The sequence below is a fragment of the Physella acuta genome, unplaced genomic scaffold (genome assembly GCF_028476545.2).
Source record: "Physella acuta isolate Inbredline_101_S28 unplaced genomic scaffold, ASM2847654v3 ptg000784l, whole genome shotgun sequence".
NCBI classification, from domain to species: Eukaryota; Metazoa; Mollusca; class Gastropoda; family Physidae; genus Physella; species Physella acuta.
Window position 1 is genome coordinate 1 of NW_026732302.1, and position 18909 is coordinate 18909.

The 18909-nt window shown below is 36.2% G+C and overlaps 3 protein-coding genes across 4 annotated transcripts; 1 reads left to right on the top strand and 2 right to left on the bottom strand.

The window, feature by feature from the left end:
• Positions 1-247: 247 nt before the first annotated feature.
• LOC131950891 (heterochromatin-associated protein MENT) lies at positions 248-391 on the bottom strand (the record flags this gene model as incomplete). The annotated part of the gene is given in 1 exon segment (XM_059313091.1): positions 248-391. A coding segment is annotated over 1 exon segment (51 nt), but the record flags the coding sequence as incomplete, so codon positions are not given.
• A 917-nt stretch (positions 392-1308) lies between these two features.
• Positions 1309-5985, bottom strand: LOC131950892 (serpin B6-like). 2 transcript variants are annotated; one of them, XM_059313093.1, is made up of 6 exons: positions 5875-5985; positions 5596-5655; positions 5197-5212; positions 4554-4795; positions 2305-2455; positions 1309-1628 (listed from the first exon to the last, which is right to left on the bottom strand). In XM_059313093.1, the coding sequence occupies exons 2-6, from the start codon at positions 5648-5650 to the stop codon at positions 1328-1330; spliced, it is 765 nt and encodes a 254-aa protein (XP_059169076.1). In that variant the 5' UTR covers positions 5651-5655; positions 5875-5985; the 3' UTR covers positions 1309-1327. The 2 variants fall into 2 exon arrangements, with proteins under 2 accessions (XP_059169076.1, XP_059169075.1); XM_059313092.1 differs by having other exon boundaries at positions 4554-4798.
• Positions 5986-8159: 2174 nt separating this feature from the next.
• On the top strand, positions 8160-14952 carry LOC131950893 (mediator of RNA polymerase II transcription subunit 11-like). The gene is made up of 3 exons (XM_059313095.1): positions 8160-8267; positions 13484-13624; positions 14054-14952. The coding sequence occupies exons 1-3, from the start codon at positions 8174-8176 to the stop codon at positions 14314-14316; spliced, it is 498 nt and encodes a 165-aa protein (XP_059169078.1). The 5' UTR covers positions 8160-8173; the 3' UTR covers positions 14317-14952.
• Positions 14953-18909: the final 3957 nt, after the last annotated feature.

The following is an 18909-nucleotide window of genomic DNA, read 5'->3' on the forward strand; positions in this document are numbered from 1 at the left end:
GTAGAGTGCTCTATCAATCGACACACGAGAAATGCTGTGAATGAGACTCTAAGCAACACGATGAAAAACGGAATAGAATTTTGGAGTGCTACTGAACAAAGTAGCCGTAGGAGTAAAGTGACTGGGTGTTTTGAGCGTTGTCTTAAAATGACTAGTTTACCTATGTTGTCTGTAAAATGACTAGTTTACCTTAATTGTCTTAAAAATGACTATTTCGTCAGTGATGTTTGGGTAAAAGATGACTCACCGTGTGCAAGGAGGCAAATGATGAGTTCGGATTGGGCAGTAAGATGTACATGGACAGTCTGTTCCCATCAAATGGCAGTTCAATGACCTCTGTGTTGTGGTGGTGGCATACCTGCAAGGTCAAAGTTCATGATACAGTTGCTGTATTCAGTAGAGATAGAGTTACCTCTAGACAGTAAAGTTACCTATATACAGAAGTTACTTCTAGCCAGAAGAGTTACCTCTAGATAGAACAGTTACCTCTGGATGGCAGTAGCATCCCATACGAATAATACCTACACACACACACACACACATGACACAAACATACAAACACACCCACGTGCCTGATGCAGAGTTTCTTCCAGGCATCTCTTCGGGGGGGGCAAAGCCCCCCCCCCCCCCTCGAAAAATTTTTACCGCCCCCCCCCCCCGAACGAAATGAAATTTATATAATTTATATAGAAAATATATACCTTTAACAGTGTCCGCCCCCCCCCCCCCCCCCGAAGAAAGTTTACCGCCCCCCCCCGAAAATTTCAAGTGCCCCCCGGAGAAAAAAGTCTGGAAGAGACACTGGCCTGATGAATATTCAAACTCTATTGTAGCTAATTCATTTATACTAATGGAGTAAACCCGTGAAATTTATTACTATCTTCGACACCAACAATAAATATATATTCCTTTTAATATTAGTTTTCCCTACCAATTTTTTTTAAAAATAATTTTTTATTGGCTGTCCTACACAACTATCATTTCTTTTTTATAGCTATAAACATTGTCAATTTTTAAGCTTTGTTGAGGAAACGGAAATAAAGTACCAGTTCCGGTTACCCGAAATCGCTCAAAATTTATAAGAAACCTACATTTATTTTTAAATGAAATTTCGTCCAACTAACTGAAAGGGTTTTCAATTTATAGTTTTCGTACATAGACACATACAGACAAGATTGCAAGTCTAAGTATTTCCCACCCAGAAAGGTTTAAAAGTCTGGATTTGTTAAAATTTCGATATTTTGTGTATGTGTGTGTAGCATGATTACAATACTTTCACTTATGCCTCTATTCCGTATACGAGAAAGTAAAAAATCCACTTGGGAACTTACTTGAGGTTTTTGGTCATGGTCATGGTAGGAATCTGCTGGACCCCACTACTGACCGAGTTAAACGGCTGGTCTGACGTCATGGACTCCGTGAACCGGTGCCTCCAGGTGGCGTTCATGTAGATGGCGTTAATGAGGATCATGAAGGTGCTGGGCGTGACGTCACTGGCCGCCAGGAGGTCGGTGATCTTCCCGCGGGTGGCGTTAGACACCCACGCGTTGATGGGGGCGGCCGGGCCGTCTGGGTGGGTCATGTCGAACTTTTCGACCTTGGCATTGTAGGACTGCTGCAGGCCACGCCTACACACAGGGAGACAGGCTCATGTGGATTAGACGTACCGTATGTTTGCTTCTTTAACCTTTATATCCTAGATTGTATGTTAGTCTGTGTTTAGCGTCACTGCCACATTGAAGTTAATGTTTATCCAAAAGTTACAGCAAAGATATAACCTTTACCTAAAAGTCCATACCAAGTACCTGTTTATCTGTAGGTCTTACCAAGACCCTTTCGTTTACCTGAAGGTGCTACTAACGACCTTATATTTACATAAGGGTTCCACTAAAGACCTATGCTTACCCTAAGGTCTCGGCAAAGACTTTTTAAACCTGAAGGTCCAGCCAATAACCAAAAGTTTACCCGAAGGTCACACCAAGATTTAAAGTTTAGCTGTAGGTCACACCTAAAACCTAACGTTTATCTTATATTCACAACGGGACTGAAAGTTTACCTGAAGGTCCCACCAAAGAACTAACGTTTACCTGAAGGTCCCACCAAAGACCTGAAGTTTACCTGAAGGTCCCACCAAAAACCTAAACTTTACTTGAAGGTCCCACCAAAGACCTAAAGTTTACCTGAAGGTCCCACCAAAGACCTGAAGTTTACCTGAAGGTCCCACCAAAAACCTAAAGTTTACTTGAAGGTCCCACCAAAGACCTGAAGTTTACCTGAAGGTCCCACCAAAGAGCTAAAGTTTACCTGAAGCTGTTGTGTAGGTGAGCCCCAGCCTTGACGAAAACTCCGTTAGCGTTAGTCAGGTTGACTCGACCGTTGATGTTGGACAGGGAGGTCAGCAAGGTCTTGTAGGCTGCGTGGACCCTGTTCTTGGGTAGGCCGGCCTGGCGTAAACCTGAGCAAGCAGAAACTCAACCGTTTCTTCCAATACAGACAGCAGCATAAATATATTACGTCATTTGTCTATTTTTCTATGCAAAAAGGGGAGGGGCAGTAGCGTACGCAGGGGGGGGAGCAGGGGGAGCGGCCGCTCCCCCTCTGGCCATTTTCAGCAAAGTGGCGCCTTTTTGGAAAATTTTTAAACTCAAAGTTTTAAACAATGATATTTGTTAAAAAAATATTTTTGGTCGGCACATCTATGTAAATCACAAGATTTCTTTTCATGCAGCAATTAAGCATTATTGTACTAGTCTAGTAGTGTCTACGTTTACAACACGTATTAACAGCTGCATCAGTTTGCCATTCTAAAAATAACCATTACGATGCATTGGAATTTTTTAAAATCCTCTACCGGTAGTACCACTTGGCAAGAGGGGTGTTAAGTTTAAGGCAACTATATAATGTATTTGCTTACGAATAATTGCATTAGAAAATGTTATACATAAAACTTTACACATAATTACTTTATCTATACAGTTTGAATCGTGTGATTAATTTTTAAAAAATTACAATACAGAAACAAATACAACTGATGTGGCACCTCTATTTAAATTTACTTATGGGCAAGCTGCGTAGCGGTGGGGAAATTTTTACACGTCAACAACGTCATTGTCATCACGATGAAGTAGTAGTATTCTTACAATTTGGGCGATAGTGATACGATTACAAATTATATGAAACAGTTACAACCCCCCCCCCCCCCCTCCCCCATGGACCCCTCTGTAAAAACAATATTGTCATAATACCACTGCTACTTATTTAAATCTATTTCTGAATCAGTATACATGTGTAATATATATGTATGTTTAGAACAGTCATCTAAAAACTGACGCTATGTTCACTCTGAGTTGGTTATCTCCCCACCCCACACCTCACCACCACAATTGTGTAGAGCGACATTAATGTCACACCTAGGTATACACTGGGTTGGCTAATTGACCTAAAGTGACTGGACAGTAAAAAGGTGTGTGAGCAATATGGTGATCTACCCCATACCTATCACTATGTTAAAAATATATCTTTAAGGAACACAAAGAAGCAGTAGTTAATAAAAAAATATGATCTGAACTAAATGACCGACATTTAGTTAAATGTAGGCTGTTATTTCGAATGTTTTACTATTAAATTGAAAAGCGTAGTTTTATACCAACTCTGATTTCAAAAACTTTCATTATGCTGTAATACTTTAGCATTTATGATGACGATATATTTCATTCTGATTATAGACAAAAACATTTTGTTAAAACGAATAGTTTTAAACAATTTCATTATATTCTAAAGTAATTATTTATTTGTTTTGACATTTATAATTAAATGTGTAGATATATACATATTTATATTAAGAAAGTGATTATTTCCCCTATTTCACTTGTCTTAAAAAATTTCCCAGGAATTATTATGTAAGAATTTTTTTACAAGAATTACAAAACAGATTGTGTTACTTTCATTGTTTTTGGTTGTAGTGTGTGTATATTTTGTTTGTTTTTTGTTTAGATTGATACATTTTTTGTTTTGTCAGCCTACATTGTGTGTTTTTTCTTATTTCTTCAGAGTGCTACTTTCAATTTATTTTACATCATAGCGAAGTAATGACATACAGCTAGTAATTATATATATATATATATATATATATATATATATATATATATATATATATATATATATATATATATATATATATATATATATATATATATATATATATATATATATATATATATATATAATACACGTATATGGAACGTGTTAAAAATTCGGCGCCTTTTTTTGCTCTTTTCGCTCCCCCTACAACGAAAACCTGGATACGCCTCTGGGGAGGGGGGTAATCGTCCATCAATGACGTCACGTTTTTACCCTAAAATCTCCTCCCTATCCTCCCTTACAACTTTTGTAAACAGGTTGAAAAGATGTCAGCTCATAATGCACTAGGCCCCCCCCCCCTCCCCCCACTGCGACTTACCGAAGGCAATCATCTCGTCTTTTTGTATCTAACTTGGCGCCCCGTTTACCCCGATCACCTGACTACGACCCCCCCCCCACCCCCCGCGACTTACCGAGGGCGTTCATCATCTCATTCTCTGTGTCGCGCTTGGCGCCCATCATGGTCATGGCGAGGGCCGTGTGGGCGCTGTGGGGCGACAGCACCGTGTTGGAGGAAAGGTCAGGGTGCAAGGTCATGAACAGGTCCACGGCGAACCTCGAGCTGGCGGTGGCCAGACGGTCTGTGTTGGATAGCCTGGGGGGTCGGGCTGGACGGGCTGTACGGGTTCCTGGTCTTGCGGTCGTCCTTCGTAGTCTGCTAAAATGTTCAGGCGAAATGATGTTTACATGGGATGATGTTGAGGCGAGAAGATGGTGAGACGAAATGATGTTCACATAAGATGGTGTTGAGACGATATGGAGACGAGAGCACGTTGTGACGGAATAATTTTGAGACAAAGAGTCAGATATTAAGATGAAAAAAATATTGAGACGAAATGATGCTAACACAAAACTATTTTGAGACGAGAGGGTTATTAGACGAGAATACTTGGAGACGAAAATTGTTAACGAAAAGATCTAAAGGAACAATAAATATAAATAAAGTTACACATTTTATGACATACATTTATAATTATTTGTTTTTGTTTTGCTAAGCAGCTAAAGCTGCCCTTAGAATTTGTTGTTTGAAAAAGATGCATGCCTGTAGGCACTTACCTTGCGTCGCTCACAACTGATAAAAAGAAAAAGGAATAAAATAATCTTTTTTTTTTGGTATAAATGAGAAAGTAAAATTGTACAACAATATTGCGTTAAAAAATTTGGGTGTAGCGTTTATGTATAATGTTATTTAGAATAGTAATAGACCAAATAGATCTGCATGCTTTTAGACTTACACTGTATCTTAATTCAAGCAAAATATGTTGCATGAAATATAACCAAATAAACAAAATCAAAATAGAATAACATGTTTTATTTTCAAAAGTTTTGCTATATTATAAAAATACGAATATCAACATTTTTCTCCTTAAATACCCAACGAATTTATAAGAAATTCTTAAAACAATTAACTCAACAATATTCAAAAGTTGCCAGTTAAAAATGTTTTAAACTTACCAAAGAACAACAACCCCAGTAAGCACAGGGACGCAACTGTCGTAAACGTCTTCATCTTGTCTGAGGAAAAAAAATTCTTCTAATAACGATTTTCATAAGATATTTCACAGAGGTCAAATTAATATCCGTGCTATCATTTATTCACATTTGAACATAAATAACATATTATAGTTTTAATGAACATATTCTTTATATGTATTTGTATCCGTCGTTTGTAGACCTTTATATACTTTAATACTAATGATGTATAGTTTGTTGACTATAGAATATGTAACCTACCAGATGTTAGAAATGTTGCGACTCGTAGTACCACGGGAATGTTTCTAATTCTTTAACAACAAAATATATTTAACAGGCCACTTGTAAGACTTAACCTAATTTTTTTAAAGGGCCACTTCTAATTAGACAAAAACTAACAAAAACAAGGAAAGGGTTGGAGCGTGAGATTAGGACTGGGGCACTTGTGAGGGATGGTGGATATATGAAGGATGGTGGATATATGAAGGATTGTGGATATATGAAGGATGGTGGATATATGAAGGATGGTGGATATATGAAGGATGGTGGATATATGAAGGATGGTGGATATATGAAGGATGGTGGATATATGAAGGATGGTGGATATACTGTAGGAGGGTGGATATATGAAGGAGGGTGGATATATGAAGGATGGTGGATATACGAAGGATGGTGGATATATGAAGGATAGTGGATTAATGAAGGATGGTGGATATATGAAGGATGGTGGATATACTGTAGGAGGGTGGATATATGAAGGATGGTGGATATATGAGGAATGGTGGATATATGAAGGATGGTGGATATAGTGAAGTCTGGTGGATATATGAAGGATGGTGGATATACTGAAGGATGGTGGATATATGAAGGATGGTGGATATACTAAAAGATGGTGGATATACTGATGTTTGGTGGGTATACCGAAGTTTGGTGGATATTCTGAAAGATGGTGGATATATGAATGATGGTTGATATATATTTGGTGGATATACTGAAGTTGTGGATACATGTGGATAAAAAGGGTTAGATTTGGAAAATTGACAAAAGAAATAGTATCTGTCGTTTAATTGATATGTTGTTGTATGTAAACAGAAAGTTGGTTAAATTAATATGTAAAACAGATTAAAAAATCATCGTGACCTTGTGAAATTTAAAACCTACTTACTCAGCGGAAATAAATGTTTTGAAAGTACACAACAGTTTATAAGTGCACTTGTTTATGTTGAAAACAACAAGTAGGCTTCTTCATCGTGTGAAATAGAAATGTGAGGATACAGCTGCAGATATGTTTTGAGAGTATATATATATATATATATATATATATATATATATATATATATATATATATATATATATATATATATATATATATATAGGCCTACATATAGATATATATACATATATATATATATATATATATATATATACATATATATATATATATATATATATATATATATATATATATATATATATATATATATATATATATATATATATATATATATATATATATATATATATATGTATATATATATATATGTATATATATATATATGTATATATATATGTATATATATATATATATATATATATATATATATATATATATATATATATATATATATAGGCCTATATATATATATATATATATATATATATATATATATATATATATATATATATATATATATATATATATATATATATATATATATATATATATATATATATGTATATAGCTCTTCTTTTTTGTTGTCCATCCGGTTTTATTAAAACCCCTCCTAACGCCCACCTGCATAAGCTACAGAAGTGTGGGTGTGTGTACGGGGGGGTGTCCTTTGATTTTTACAAAACGCATAGGTGCCGCCCCCTCTGTAGTGCTACCTATTTGTGCTGTAAACCTGTGTTCCCCTTCCTTGGCGCCGCGGCAACTTGGACGCTACTTTGTAAAACATGGGGAAAAAATGATATAGTCACACAAGGCTCTACATCAAGGCGGGGAGATAATTGGTTAAAAAATTTTCAGTGAGTTATGTCAACATGAGTCGTTCATAACTCGTCACGATTTTTACTTCCATCATCAGCACACAGCGTCACAAAATGTCAGACCCCCCCCCCCAACAAAAAAAAAAACAGTACAATTTAGTTTTTAAAATTGCTCACATACTTCCGAACCCTCCCCCTCCCTCCCTCAGGATAGGAGTCTGACGTCATTTATGGAAGACCTGATATTCAGAGACCTAGATCTAGGTGATGTTTAACGTTTTACTCCAGATCTGAAAAATTTAAATAGTCTAGATATATTTTAGTAGGTTTTTTAAAATGTATTTTTTAGTTAGCATTGAACGAGCCATGAGATGGAGAAAGTGTTATCTTAGTCGATACAATTTTGTAAAAGTGTTTTTTTTTTATTGTTAATGTAGTTGCAATGATTTTTAAAAAATTTCTTTTTTTTTTAAACGCATCGATTGACAAAAGCTATTTGAATAAAAAATTTGGCAATATTACGAAAATTTTATCTGGCATTAGCTAACCATCTTTGAGAAATTAAAATACAATGGCTGCGCTACAGTTCGCCGGGGCTCCGCGAGAAAAACTAACAGCGCTCGAAAAAATTGAAAAAGATATTGCTACAGCACTACAAACCGCAGGTAATTTAATAATATCTTGTAAAAGCATTCCAGTAACTATTCGCTTCGTAATAAATTATTAAATACATGTCTAGGCCTACTCGGTTCTGATGCGGTATCTCCGGCACACTCTCTGACTCGACCTCAACACTCAACACAAAATGTGTTGGTAAAGTAAAATGATAGTAAAATCAAAATGTGAAATATGAAAATTTAATTGGTAAAGTGGTACTCAAAGAAGAAAAATAAATTGAAGTAACTATCGTAAGATACTTCTGCTGGCCAGTCCATATGCTGGCAGATTAAAATGTGAAATGCAATTGGCCAATGGCCTTAAAAATAAAATAGCTGCGCAAAGGGCTCAAATTGCCCTTAATTAATAATTAATTTTAATAGCTGCTCAATGACTCAATGTAGTTAGTCTCATATAAATTCAATTTTCTTCAAATTATAAAAAGAATAGCATATAATTGTAGAGCTTTAAAAATGCAATCCAACAGTACCAATTTTATTAATTTAGCATAATCGGTTGATTAAATATAATTTTTTTAGTGTCGCAAATAAAATATATAGAAACGCGACCAAAAACGCAGGTAAAAAGTCAAATTCACTTGTTTTAAAGCTAGTAAGCAAGAAAAGACATGATCAGGGATGTGACTCTTCCGAATTTTAGCGGAAATCCGATTTTTCCGTTTCAGTTGCGATTTTCCTCCGCTGATTTAATTTTCGCCGAATTTTTCGCCGATTTTTTACGAAGTTTTAAAAATTAGGAAAAAAAAAAACGGAAATGTCTTCTACGGAAAGGGCCGACATGCTCATTCCACTTATTTGTATTTAAATCGACAACTACTGTACTTTGGTCAAACGGACACGCGAATATGCGCATTTCTTTTCGATTGGTCGATTGCGCTAGGTCTGACGGTGCTAGATCAAGATTAAATGTAGATTAAGATTCGGAATTTCAGCGGACTTTCGAATTTTTCAAAGCACACTTTATTTAGCCCAAATTTTCCGCTGATATTTTCAGTTAACTATTTAACAAAAACACGGAAAAGGTAATCTAAAATAATGCAGTTATTTAATTAAAACTTACATCTCTTAAGCCTGGTAATCTAGCTATCGATATAGCCTAATTTACCTATCGGTATTTTAACCCGCCTAAATCTAGAGTTTCTCTCTGATTCTATTTTATTTCGCAATCTCAAATTCATATTGAAATCCTTGCAAAAGGTGACTATGAGGACTAGACTAACCCGCTCCATCTCGTAGCAACGGTGGCTCTTGTGACCTCACCTTGACCCCAAGTACGTTTTCGGTACTGCTTGTGGAAAAAAAAATGACGTCACAGTCAATTTCTAATAGCTGTTCCTGCAATACGTATGCTTCGTAGGTCTACAGATAAAAAATATACTAAACTCAACGTGGCTACGACCATGTCTTATTTGTGGAAGAAAAAATACGTTCAGACTGTGGGGGGAGTCTGGCTTTTGTAGGAGAGAGGGGAGGTAAATATCGTAAAAAAACACCGTGGATGACCCCTAACAATTTACAGCTATTCCTAAAAAACAAAAAATATCGATGTAGCTTGGTTATCATAATGAAATTGGTTCACACGTCAGACCCTTTCTAATTTTAGCTAACCTGGTCCATTTCATTTTTCCATCACATGAACCTAAAACTTTCAAATTGTAACTAATCTTAATCTAGGGTCTTTACAGTTGAAGACAAATATTTTTACCAATCCAATCTTTAAAAGAATATATATTAGGCTTTTGGCCCCCTATTTAAAACAGGGGTACATCTAGAATCTACACTAGATTAGTACAGATTAAATTAGCTTAATGGTAAAATAAAACTTAATTGCTACTTTTGTTACATTGTAATTTTTAAAAAGTTGTTTATAAGGTAAACATTAAATTGCAATTAGACTAGACTTTCAATGTTATTTTAGAGTAACATAAACTTCTTGTATTTAAAATATTAACTTCATTAAACAATTAATTAGTACAGTAACAGTATGAAGCTGCTTAACTGCGGTATGAAGCTGCTTAACCGCGATAAAAAGTAGATAAAACATATTGAGTTATTATCCGAAAAAAAATTTCCTAATTTTTTTTCCTGGTCTGGTCACATCCCTGCATGATTCTTTCTTACTATTGAAATCAGTTTGCTTATACCTACATTTTTTTACACCAAGGTGAAAGTAAATAGTTTGTATAAATTTATAAAATGCCATTTAAATAATTTATTGTATGTTTTGTGATGAATTTTCAATTGGAAAATACCGCATTTGGAAGCAGAAAGGTAAATTCTACAGAACAGATGTTGTTTGGAATGTTATAGATTATAGATCTAGGCCTATATCAAAATGTTTAATAAAATTCAATTAGAGTCCACCCATTTCTGATGGGTATCTGATATACATTGGGGAAATTAAAGGTAAAAAGTAAAGGCGGCTGTGAATATCGCTGACCACACGGACAATCACTTCATATGCCGAGGTCAAGAAACATTAACTCTACTTCATCTGCCAAATAGATTGCTTTGTCTACAGAGGAATCTTAATTAATGATTACAGGGGCCTAATAAAATTGAGTTATGTTTGTAAAAACAGTAGGCCTAAGCTTTAAAAACTTATTTTGGTCAATATCGGAAAAAATAAAAATCTTTTCGACTAAATGGGTTGAAAAAAGCTTTGAATTTGTTTCATTGTTTGTTATTATATCTTGTAGTATTTAGAATTGAAGCTTTCTTTCTTAATTACAAGTTGTATTAATTTCAAACCTTAATGTAATTTCTTTTTAATTCAGTATTAGCCTAAATGTAAGGTAGGCTACAGAATTCAGATATTACCTATGGTTTTGTGATTTTTATATGTTTATAACATTTGTGTTTATGAAATGAACTAATGAAGTTATCAAGCAAACTGTTTTATTATTATTTTAATAGGCCTGCAAGTTATAATAATAAGTACAAAATATAGATATCTAATCACTAGATCTAGGTCTAAGTTTAAGAAAAAACTGCCAAAAGGGTTTGAAATACTTAAATATAGTACTAAAAGTAGCTATGTTTTGAAAAAAAAAATATCTTAAACTGGAGACATTCAATTTAAAAGTCATTATAAAAACTCCACGATCTAGATTTATTTCTAGATCTCTAGTAAGAATACAGATTTACAGGCTTTCCCATCAGTATCAATGTACTATCTTAGCTATGTGGGAGGTCAGTACGAGTTCACTGGAAAAAAATCGGATCTGCCGTAGGGGGGTGGGTTTAGTGCGCAAATGCTCCTGACCGATTGCCAAAAGGTACAGAAATTCTAAAGATACATTTTAAAAGAAAAATGGACGGCTGAACTGCAGTTATCAAAATATCTGTGTAAGTAGAAGTATAAATAATAATATTTTACACAAATATAGCTGTCTTTTGCTAAATCTAGCTCAATTTCCACGAAAATCGCATCCGGTCGCAATAATTTTTATATCAGCTTGTCGGCCATTCAACGATCTATCACGTGTAGCAGACGCCAAACAGATTTACCCGTATGGTATTGCGCGAATGCTATTTTTAGCAACAGTGCCGAGACGCGGTAGAAAAAAACGAACTAGAAAGTGGCCATAAAAAAGCGGGTCAGGGGAGGTAATTCAACTCGCATTATGAGACTAGCTACTCAATGGTCTCAAATTAACCTTTTATGATAAAACTAACTGTACTTTGTGGTTGAGTGTTTGCTCTTCGGGCAGATCTTCCGAGATTGAGGGTTAAATTCTAACTTTTAGGCCTCTAATACAGTTGACCTGTAGTATAGTAATAGTGATATCAATTATACAGTATATCGAGATCTACTCTGTAAATAAAGTATAAAATGGTTTTTTTAAAAATCTATTTTAATAGCCTATTTTAAAGTTTTTATCGTTTTAATCCCTGTCCGATCAAGATAACACATAGGTCTGGTCAACGAACATTTAGATGACAAGAAAAATCAGGTCACTCTAGCACTGTTTTCTGTAAACATACACATGTGCATCTTCTTCCGACTACAAATCAGCTACAAATAAATCAACAAAATTTAAATTAAGGCTATGTTATACACATAAGCTAATCTACTAATCTTCAATAATCCTACATCTACAAATTAAACATTTAATCTAATCCAAATAGTTATTTTACCATCTTCATATAAATATTTCTTTCACGATTTCTTCCAAAGTCTTTACAGCATCCACTGCACATATTCTTAGCAGTCATCCTATGCACGTCATCCACATTTCTACTTACACTTTTAGTGTCAACATAAAATGGCACTTTTAGTAGGCCTAACAAATGTATTTCCAATTAAATTAATGTGCATGGCATTTGGTAAACTGCAAAAAAAAATAAAGTGATTAATTACATTATGCAATTTTTTTTCCTTTTCAAGTTTAATGTCTTGTGTTATGTTTTATTAACACCCTTTCATGCTTATTTTTACTTCAGGCTTCTCTCTCACTCTCTACTAGTAATTTTTAGCTAGGCATTATTTTTTATGTTAGAGTTTTTCAACATTACTCTCAAAATTCTGTATCTTTTTTTTTTATAAAATTTCTTACTAAACTTTTATATGTTCATGTTTAAAATAATGCACAATTGAAAGCAAAACCCATTTCTTAATCAATTACTGGGCCATATTGTTAGGAGTTTCTTTTCATAGTAATTCAACTCACTTTACATTGAAGTGATATTTTCAAATCACACGTGACTATAAATCATTCAACAATGGTAAAAATCATTTTGAGATACATACTATATAAAAATTAATAAATAACTACAGATACTTTCTGAAAATAATTTTTGGATTCTTTCCCTTTAATACTGTTTCAATTGAAACTTATTGACTGTTCACATTTATTGACTTGGTATTCTGTACCTGCCAACAACACTCAGTAAATTCCAAAATTATTTGAATTCTTCTTCATTGTTATCATTTGACTGAAGAGAAAGCTCTGCCCTTAAGTATTAAAAATTTGGTGTTGTAGGTTCTTTTGAAACTGTAACAAACATCTCCTCTGTATGTTGTAGTGTTTTTTTTTTTGTTTTTTTTTTTATGGCTACCCTGACCCTAACCTTATCACTGACCCTAACACAATCCTAATATAATAACTTGATATTAAACTGTGTTAATTACTGTCTATAAAACATCTAAACGTTGTTTTGTTGTTGTTTTGGTGGTATTTTGAAAATTGTTTATATTTCAGGCCAGGCCCTCCAGGAACTCTCTAAAGACAAACCAGCTCTAAAACATGTCGAGGGGCACACAACAAACTTCCTGAAAACATTGCAAGAAATTGAGAATGGACTGAGCCAGCAAATCAGTTATTTAAGTCAGGTTACAACCAGTGAGTATGATATTACATGTTCTTCTAAATTTGTTAGTGGTACGTTTGTTCTTCGTAAGTGTGATGTGACGACAAGTTTTTTAATTACTTATCGTAGAGAAAATTTTCCTTACAAAAAGTGAAGATTTCCATATTTTTGTCTCATAATTATATTGATTAATTTATACTTGAAAAACAAATGCCCCTAATTTAAAAACCATACTAATGTCCCTTACTTTTGTACTTGGTCATAAAAAGTTTGTAAATGTTATGTAATGATTGCTTACTCCTAAATATGTTAGTAGAATCTAGACCTATGCTTAAGCCATTATTCTACAACCATTTATTTATAAAAATTCATCAAATTTGTATGCAAGTGGTTTTAAAAACAGTCTTGGTGATAGTTTTTAGATCATAAAATGTAATTAATAAATAAGAAAATACTTTCAGGTCAGCCTCATGAGGGCTCCTCCTATGCATCACAGAAGGACCTGCAGATGGCCATGCACAGGTCTGAGCATGTCAAAAGTCGTCTGAGTGAGCTGGAGAAGATTCGCCAAGAACACTTGAGGCAGAAGCATGTCATACGCACATACTCCATGCCAGAGCAGCAGGTCCAGCAGCCCCACACACCCCAGCAGCCACATACGCCTCAGCCCCAACAGCAGCAGAAACAGCGTGATCAGCAAAGAGAACAGCAAGCCCAGTTGTAGTGACCTGCTCTTCCATTCTCTACACTTGCTGTCTGCTAAGACTTATAAGCTATAGGCAGATATAGGGATTAAATTAATATGATGGAGTCAGCAATGCCTACAGCTAGTCACCTAGAAATGGCGTGTCATTATCCATGTGCTATTCAACATAGAATGAACTATGCTTCTAGATGATATCTTACCTAAATATAAAGGGCTGCCGTGGTACTGACTTATCTGGTATGATCATTGAAAAATGTTTGTGGATACTTTAACTGAACTTGAAAAACTTATTTTGTGTTATGGTACTACTTGAAGAAAGTTGAAAACTGATAACACAGTTTTCTTTAAGACAAGCAGAATGTTGTATAATTATACATAGGAAGTCATCTGTCATGTCTTCGTACATAATTTATAGAAGATACACATTTACTGCCTTATTATAGAATGTACTATACCTTTGATAAAATCTGTGTGGTACTAATTCTGGCTCACTTTAGTTGTGTAAAAAGTATTGAATCCCCAGACAGCTTGACTCAGAATTTGTTTGCATGTGAGTTATTTGATTGGAGAATGTTTAACACATTTTACACAATCAATTTTATAACAAACAAAACAAAATTGTTGTAAATAAATGTACAGGGGTAATATTGGTACACTTATGTTATAAATTTGGTCATTGAAAATATCAATGTTGTTTAATATGTTTTAATATTGAAGTTTTTAAAAGAATTAGTGTATGTAAATAAAATATATGAATATATAAGTTTACTCTTCTTTTTTTTGCATGTGATTGTCTTTCTGTATATGTTGTCTTAAAATTTACTTGAGTAATTTAAAGTCTTAATTTTACTACCATAGTTTTGTGAATAGTATTAGTAAGAGTATTATTTTTTAAATCATGTCTCAATGCTCCTCTGCAAACTAAGTTATGTCTTCTGCTAAAAAGGAACTTAAGGACCTCCTGAAAGAATTCTTTTAAGAAGTTGTGTATCATATCTATGGGTGGCAGATATGTGAAAGCAGGAGGGGGGGGGGATAACTCTACCATAGGAACTGGATGTGAACAGAATGTACAGAAAAATGCACAAGCCTGGAGGATTAGTGATATGTTGCTTTGTATTGATCTCTATGGGCAGGTTGGCTGTATGTTGATGATCTATATGGCCAGGTTGGCTGTGTGTTGATGATCTCTATGGGCAGGTTGGCTGTGTGTTGATGATCTCTATGGTCAGGTTGGTTGTGTGTTGATGATCTTTATGGACAGGTTGGCTGTGTGTTGATGATCTCTATGGGCAGGTTGGCTGTGTGTTGATGATCTCTATGGCTAGGTTGGCTGTGTGTTGATCTCTATGGCCAGGTTGGCTGTGTGTTGATGTTCTCTATGGCCAGGTTGGCTGTGTGTTGATTATCTCTATGGGCAGGTTGACTGTATGTTGTTGATCTCTATGGCCAGGTTGGCTGTGTGTTGATGATCTCTATGGCCAGGTTGGCTGTGTGTTGATCTCTATGGGCAGGTTGGCTGTTTGTTGATGATCTCTATGGCCAGGTTGGCTGTGTGTTGATCTCTATGGGCAGGTTGGCTGTGTGTTGATGATCTCTATGGGCAGGTTGGCTGTGTGTTGATGATCTCTATGGCCAGGTTGGCTGTGTGTTGATTATCTCTATGGGCAGGTTGGCTGTGTGTTGATGATCTCTATGGGCAGGTTGGCTGTGTGTTGATGATCTCTATGGCCAGGTTGGCTGTGTGTTGATGATCTCTATGGCCAGGTTGGCTGTGTGTTGATCTCTATGGCCAGGTTGGCTGTGTGTTGATGATCTCTATGGGCAGGTTGGCTGTGTGTTGATGATCTCTATGGCCAGGTTGGCTGTGTGTTGATGATCTCTATGGCCAGGTTGGCTGTGTGTTGATCTCTATGGCCAGGTTGGCTGTGTGTTGATGATCTCTATGGCCAGGTTGGCTGTGTGTTGATGATCTCTATGGTCAGGTTGGCTGTGTATTGATGATCTCTATGGCCAGGTTGGCTGTGTGTTGATGATCTCTATGGCCAGGTTGGCTGTGTGTTGATGATCTCTATGGGCAGGTTGGCTGTGTGTTGATGATCTCTATGGGCAGGTTGGCTGTGTGTTGATGATCTCTATGACCAGGTTGGCTGTGTGTTGATGATCTCTATGGCCAGGTTGGCTGTGTGTTGATGATCTCTATGGCCAGGTTGGCTGTGTGTTGATGATCTCTATGACCAGGTTGGCTGTGTGTTGATGATCTCTATGGGCAGGTTGGCTGTGTGTTGATGATCTCTATGGGCAGGTTGGCTGTGTGTTGATGATCTTTATGGGCAGGTTGGCTGTGTGTTGATGATCTCTATGGCCAGGTTGGCTATATGTTGATGATCTCTATGGGCAGGTTGGCTGTGTGTTGATGATCTCTATGGGCAGGTTGGCTGTGTGTTGATCTCTATGGGCAGGTTGGCTGTGTGTTGTTGATCTCTATAGCCAGGTTGACTATGTGTTGTTGATCTCTATGGCCAGGTTGGCTGTGTGTTGTTGATCCCTATGACCAGGTTGGCTGTGTGTTGTTGATCTCTATAGCCAGGTTGACTATGTGTTGTTGATCTCTATGGCCAGGTTGGCTGTGTGTTGTTGATCTCTATAGCCAGGTTGACTATGTGTTGATGATCTCTATGGGCAGGTTGGCTGTGTGTTGTTGATCCCTATGACCAGGTTGGCTGTGTGTTGTTGATCTCTATGGCCAGGTTGGCTGTGTGTTGTTGATCTCTATAGCCAGGTTGACTATGTGTTGTTGATCTCTATGGCCAGGTTGGCTGTGTGTTGTTGATCTCTATAGCCAGGTTGACTATGTGTTGATGATCTCTATGGGCAGGTTGGCTGTGTGTTGTTGATCTCTATGACCAGGTTGGCTGTGTGTTGTTGATCTCTATGGCCAGGTTGGCTGTGTGTTGATGATCTCTATGGGCAGGTTGGCTGTGTGTTGTTGATCCCTATGACCAGGTTGGCTGTGTGTTGTTGATCTCTATGGCCAGGTTGGCTGTGTGTTGTTGATCTCTATAGCCAGGTTGACTATGTGTTGTTGATCTCTATGGCCAGGTTGGCTGTGTGTTGATCTCTATGGCCAGGTTGGCTGTGTGTTGATGATCTCTATGGCCAGGTTGGCTGTGTGTTGATCTTTATGGGCAGGTTGGCTGTGTGTTGATGATCTCTATGGGCAGGTTGGCTGTGTGTTGATGATCTCTATGGCCAGGTTGGCTGTGTGTTGATATCTATGGCCAGGTTGGCTGTGTGTTGATGATCTCTATAGCCAGGTTGGCTGTATGTTGATGATCTCTATGGGCAGGTTGGCTGTATGTTGATGATCTCTATGGCCAGGTTGGCTGTGTGTTGTTGATCTCTATGGCCAGGTTGGCTGTGTGTTGATGATCTCTATGGGCAGGTTGGCTGTGTGTTGATGATCTCTATGGCCAGGTTGGCTGTGTGTTGATGATCTCTATGGGCAGGTTGGCTGTGTGTTGATGATCTCTATGGGCAGGTTGGCTGTGTGTTGTTGATCTCTATGGCCAGGTTGGCTGTGTGTTGATGATCTCTATGGCTAGGTTGGCTTTATGTTGATGATCTCTATGGGCAGGTTGGCTATATGTTGATGATCTCTATGGCCAGGTTGGCTGTGTGTTGATCTCTATGGCCAGGTTGGCTGTGTGTTGATGATCTCTATGGGCAGGTTGGCTGTGTGTTGATGATCTCTATGGCCAGGTTGGTTGTGTATTGATGATCTCTATGGCCAGGTTGGCTGTGTGTTGATGATCTCTATGGGCAGGTTGGCCCCATGTTGATAATCTCTATGGTCAGGCTTGCTTCAACTTTTACCCTAAAAACTGAATCAGCTCTACAAATTATGTAGCTCATCAACAAATGTATGGTTCATAATAAAACCATGATCTGCATCCAGCTTCTCTCTTAGTTGGAACATGTTACCTAAATTTCAGATAAAATTAAAGGCGGTTTTTAAAAAATGTAGACTTTTGAGCCAGTTCAGTTTCAAATCAACCATCACTTCTTCAATTTCTTCTTATTAGTTGTTACGTTTTGCTGTAACAAAGCTACCCCTGTAAGCAAATAAGGGGAACCTTCACTTTTGGAACTGTATTGTTATTAATTAAGTTTAAAGTTGGTGTATCATTTGTTAAGGTCTGTATATCAATAATGGCCTACAGTAAAAAGAGATGCTACCCCCACCAAAGCTGTGAATTTTAGTTTATGTGGAATCTAAAAGATTTTTTCTTTTTTCTATACTTAGATCTAACTTCTTTCACATTTTCTGAAAATGTTTTTTTTTTTAAATACAATTTATAGATTTCATTTTTAAATTATGTGTTTGATAAGGCCTAATTGTTTTATTTTATTATCATTTTATTCTCTTAACAAAAGTGCGAAATAAACATACTTTGCAGACCACAAGTAAAGAGAGTAGCTTCCCCTTGACATTATTATTATTATTTTCTGTCCGTTCCATTTCCTAGATTCATCTTTGGCATTTCTTTGGATTTCTGGTCTTGTGAACTTAGTCACTGGCTTTGTTGTTACATTGTTATGTTAATTAAT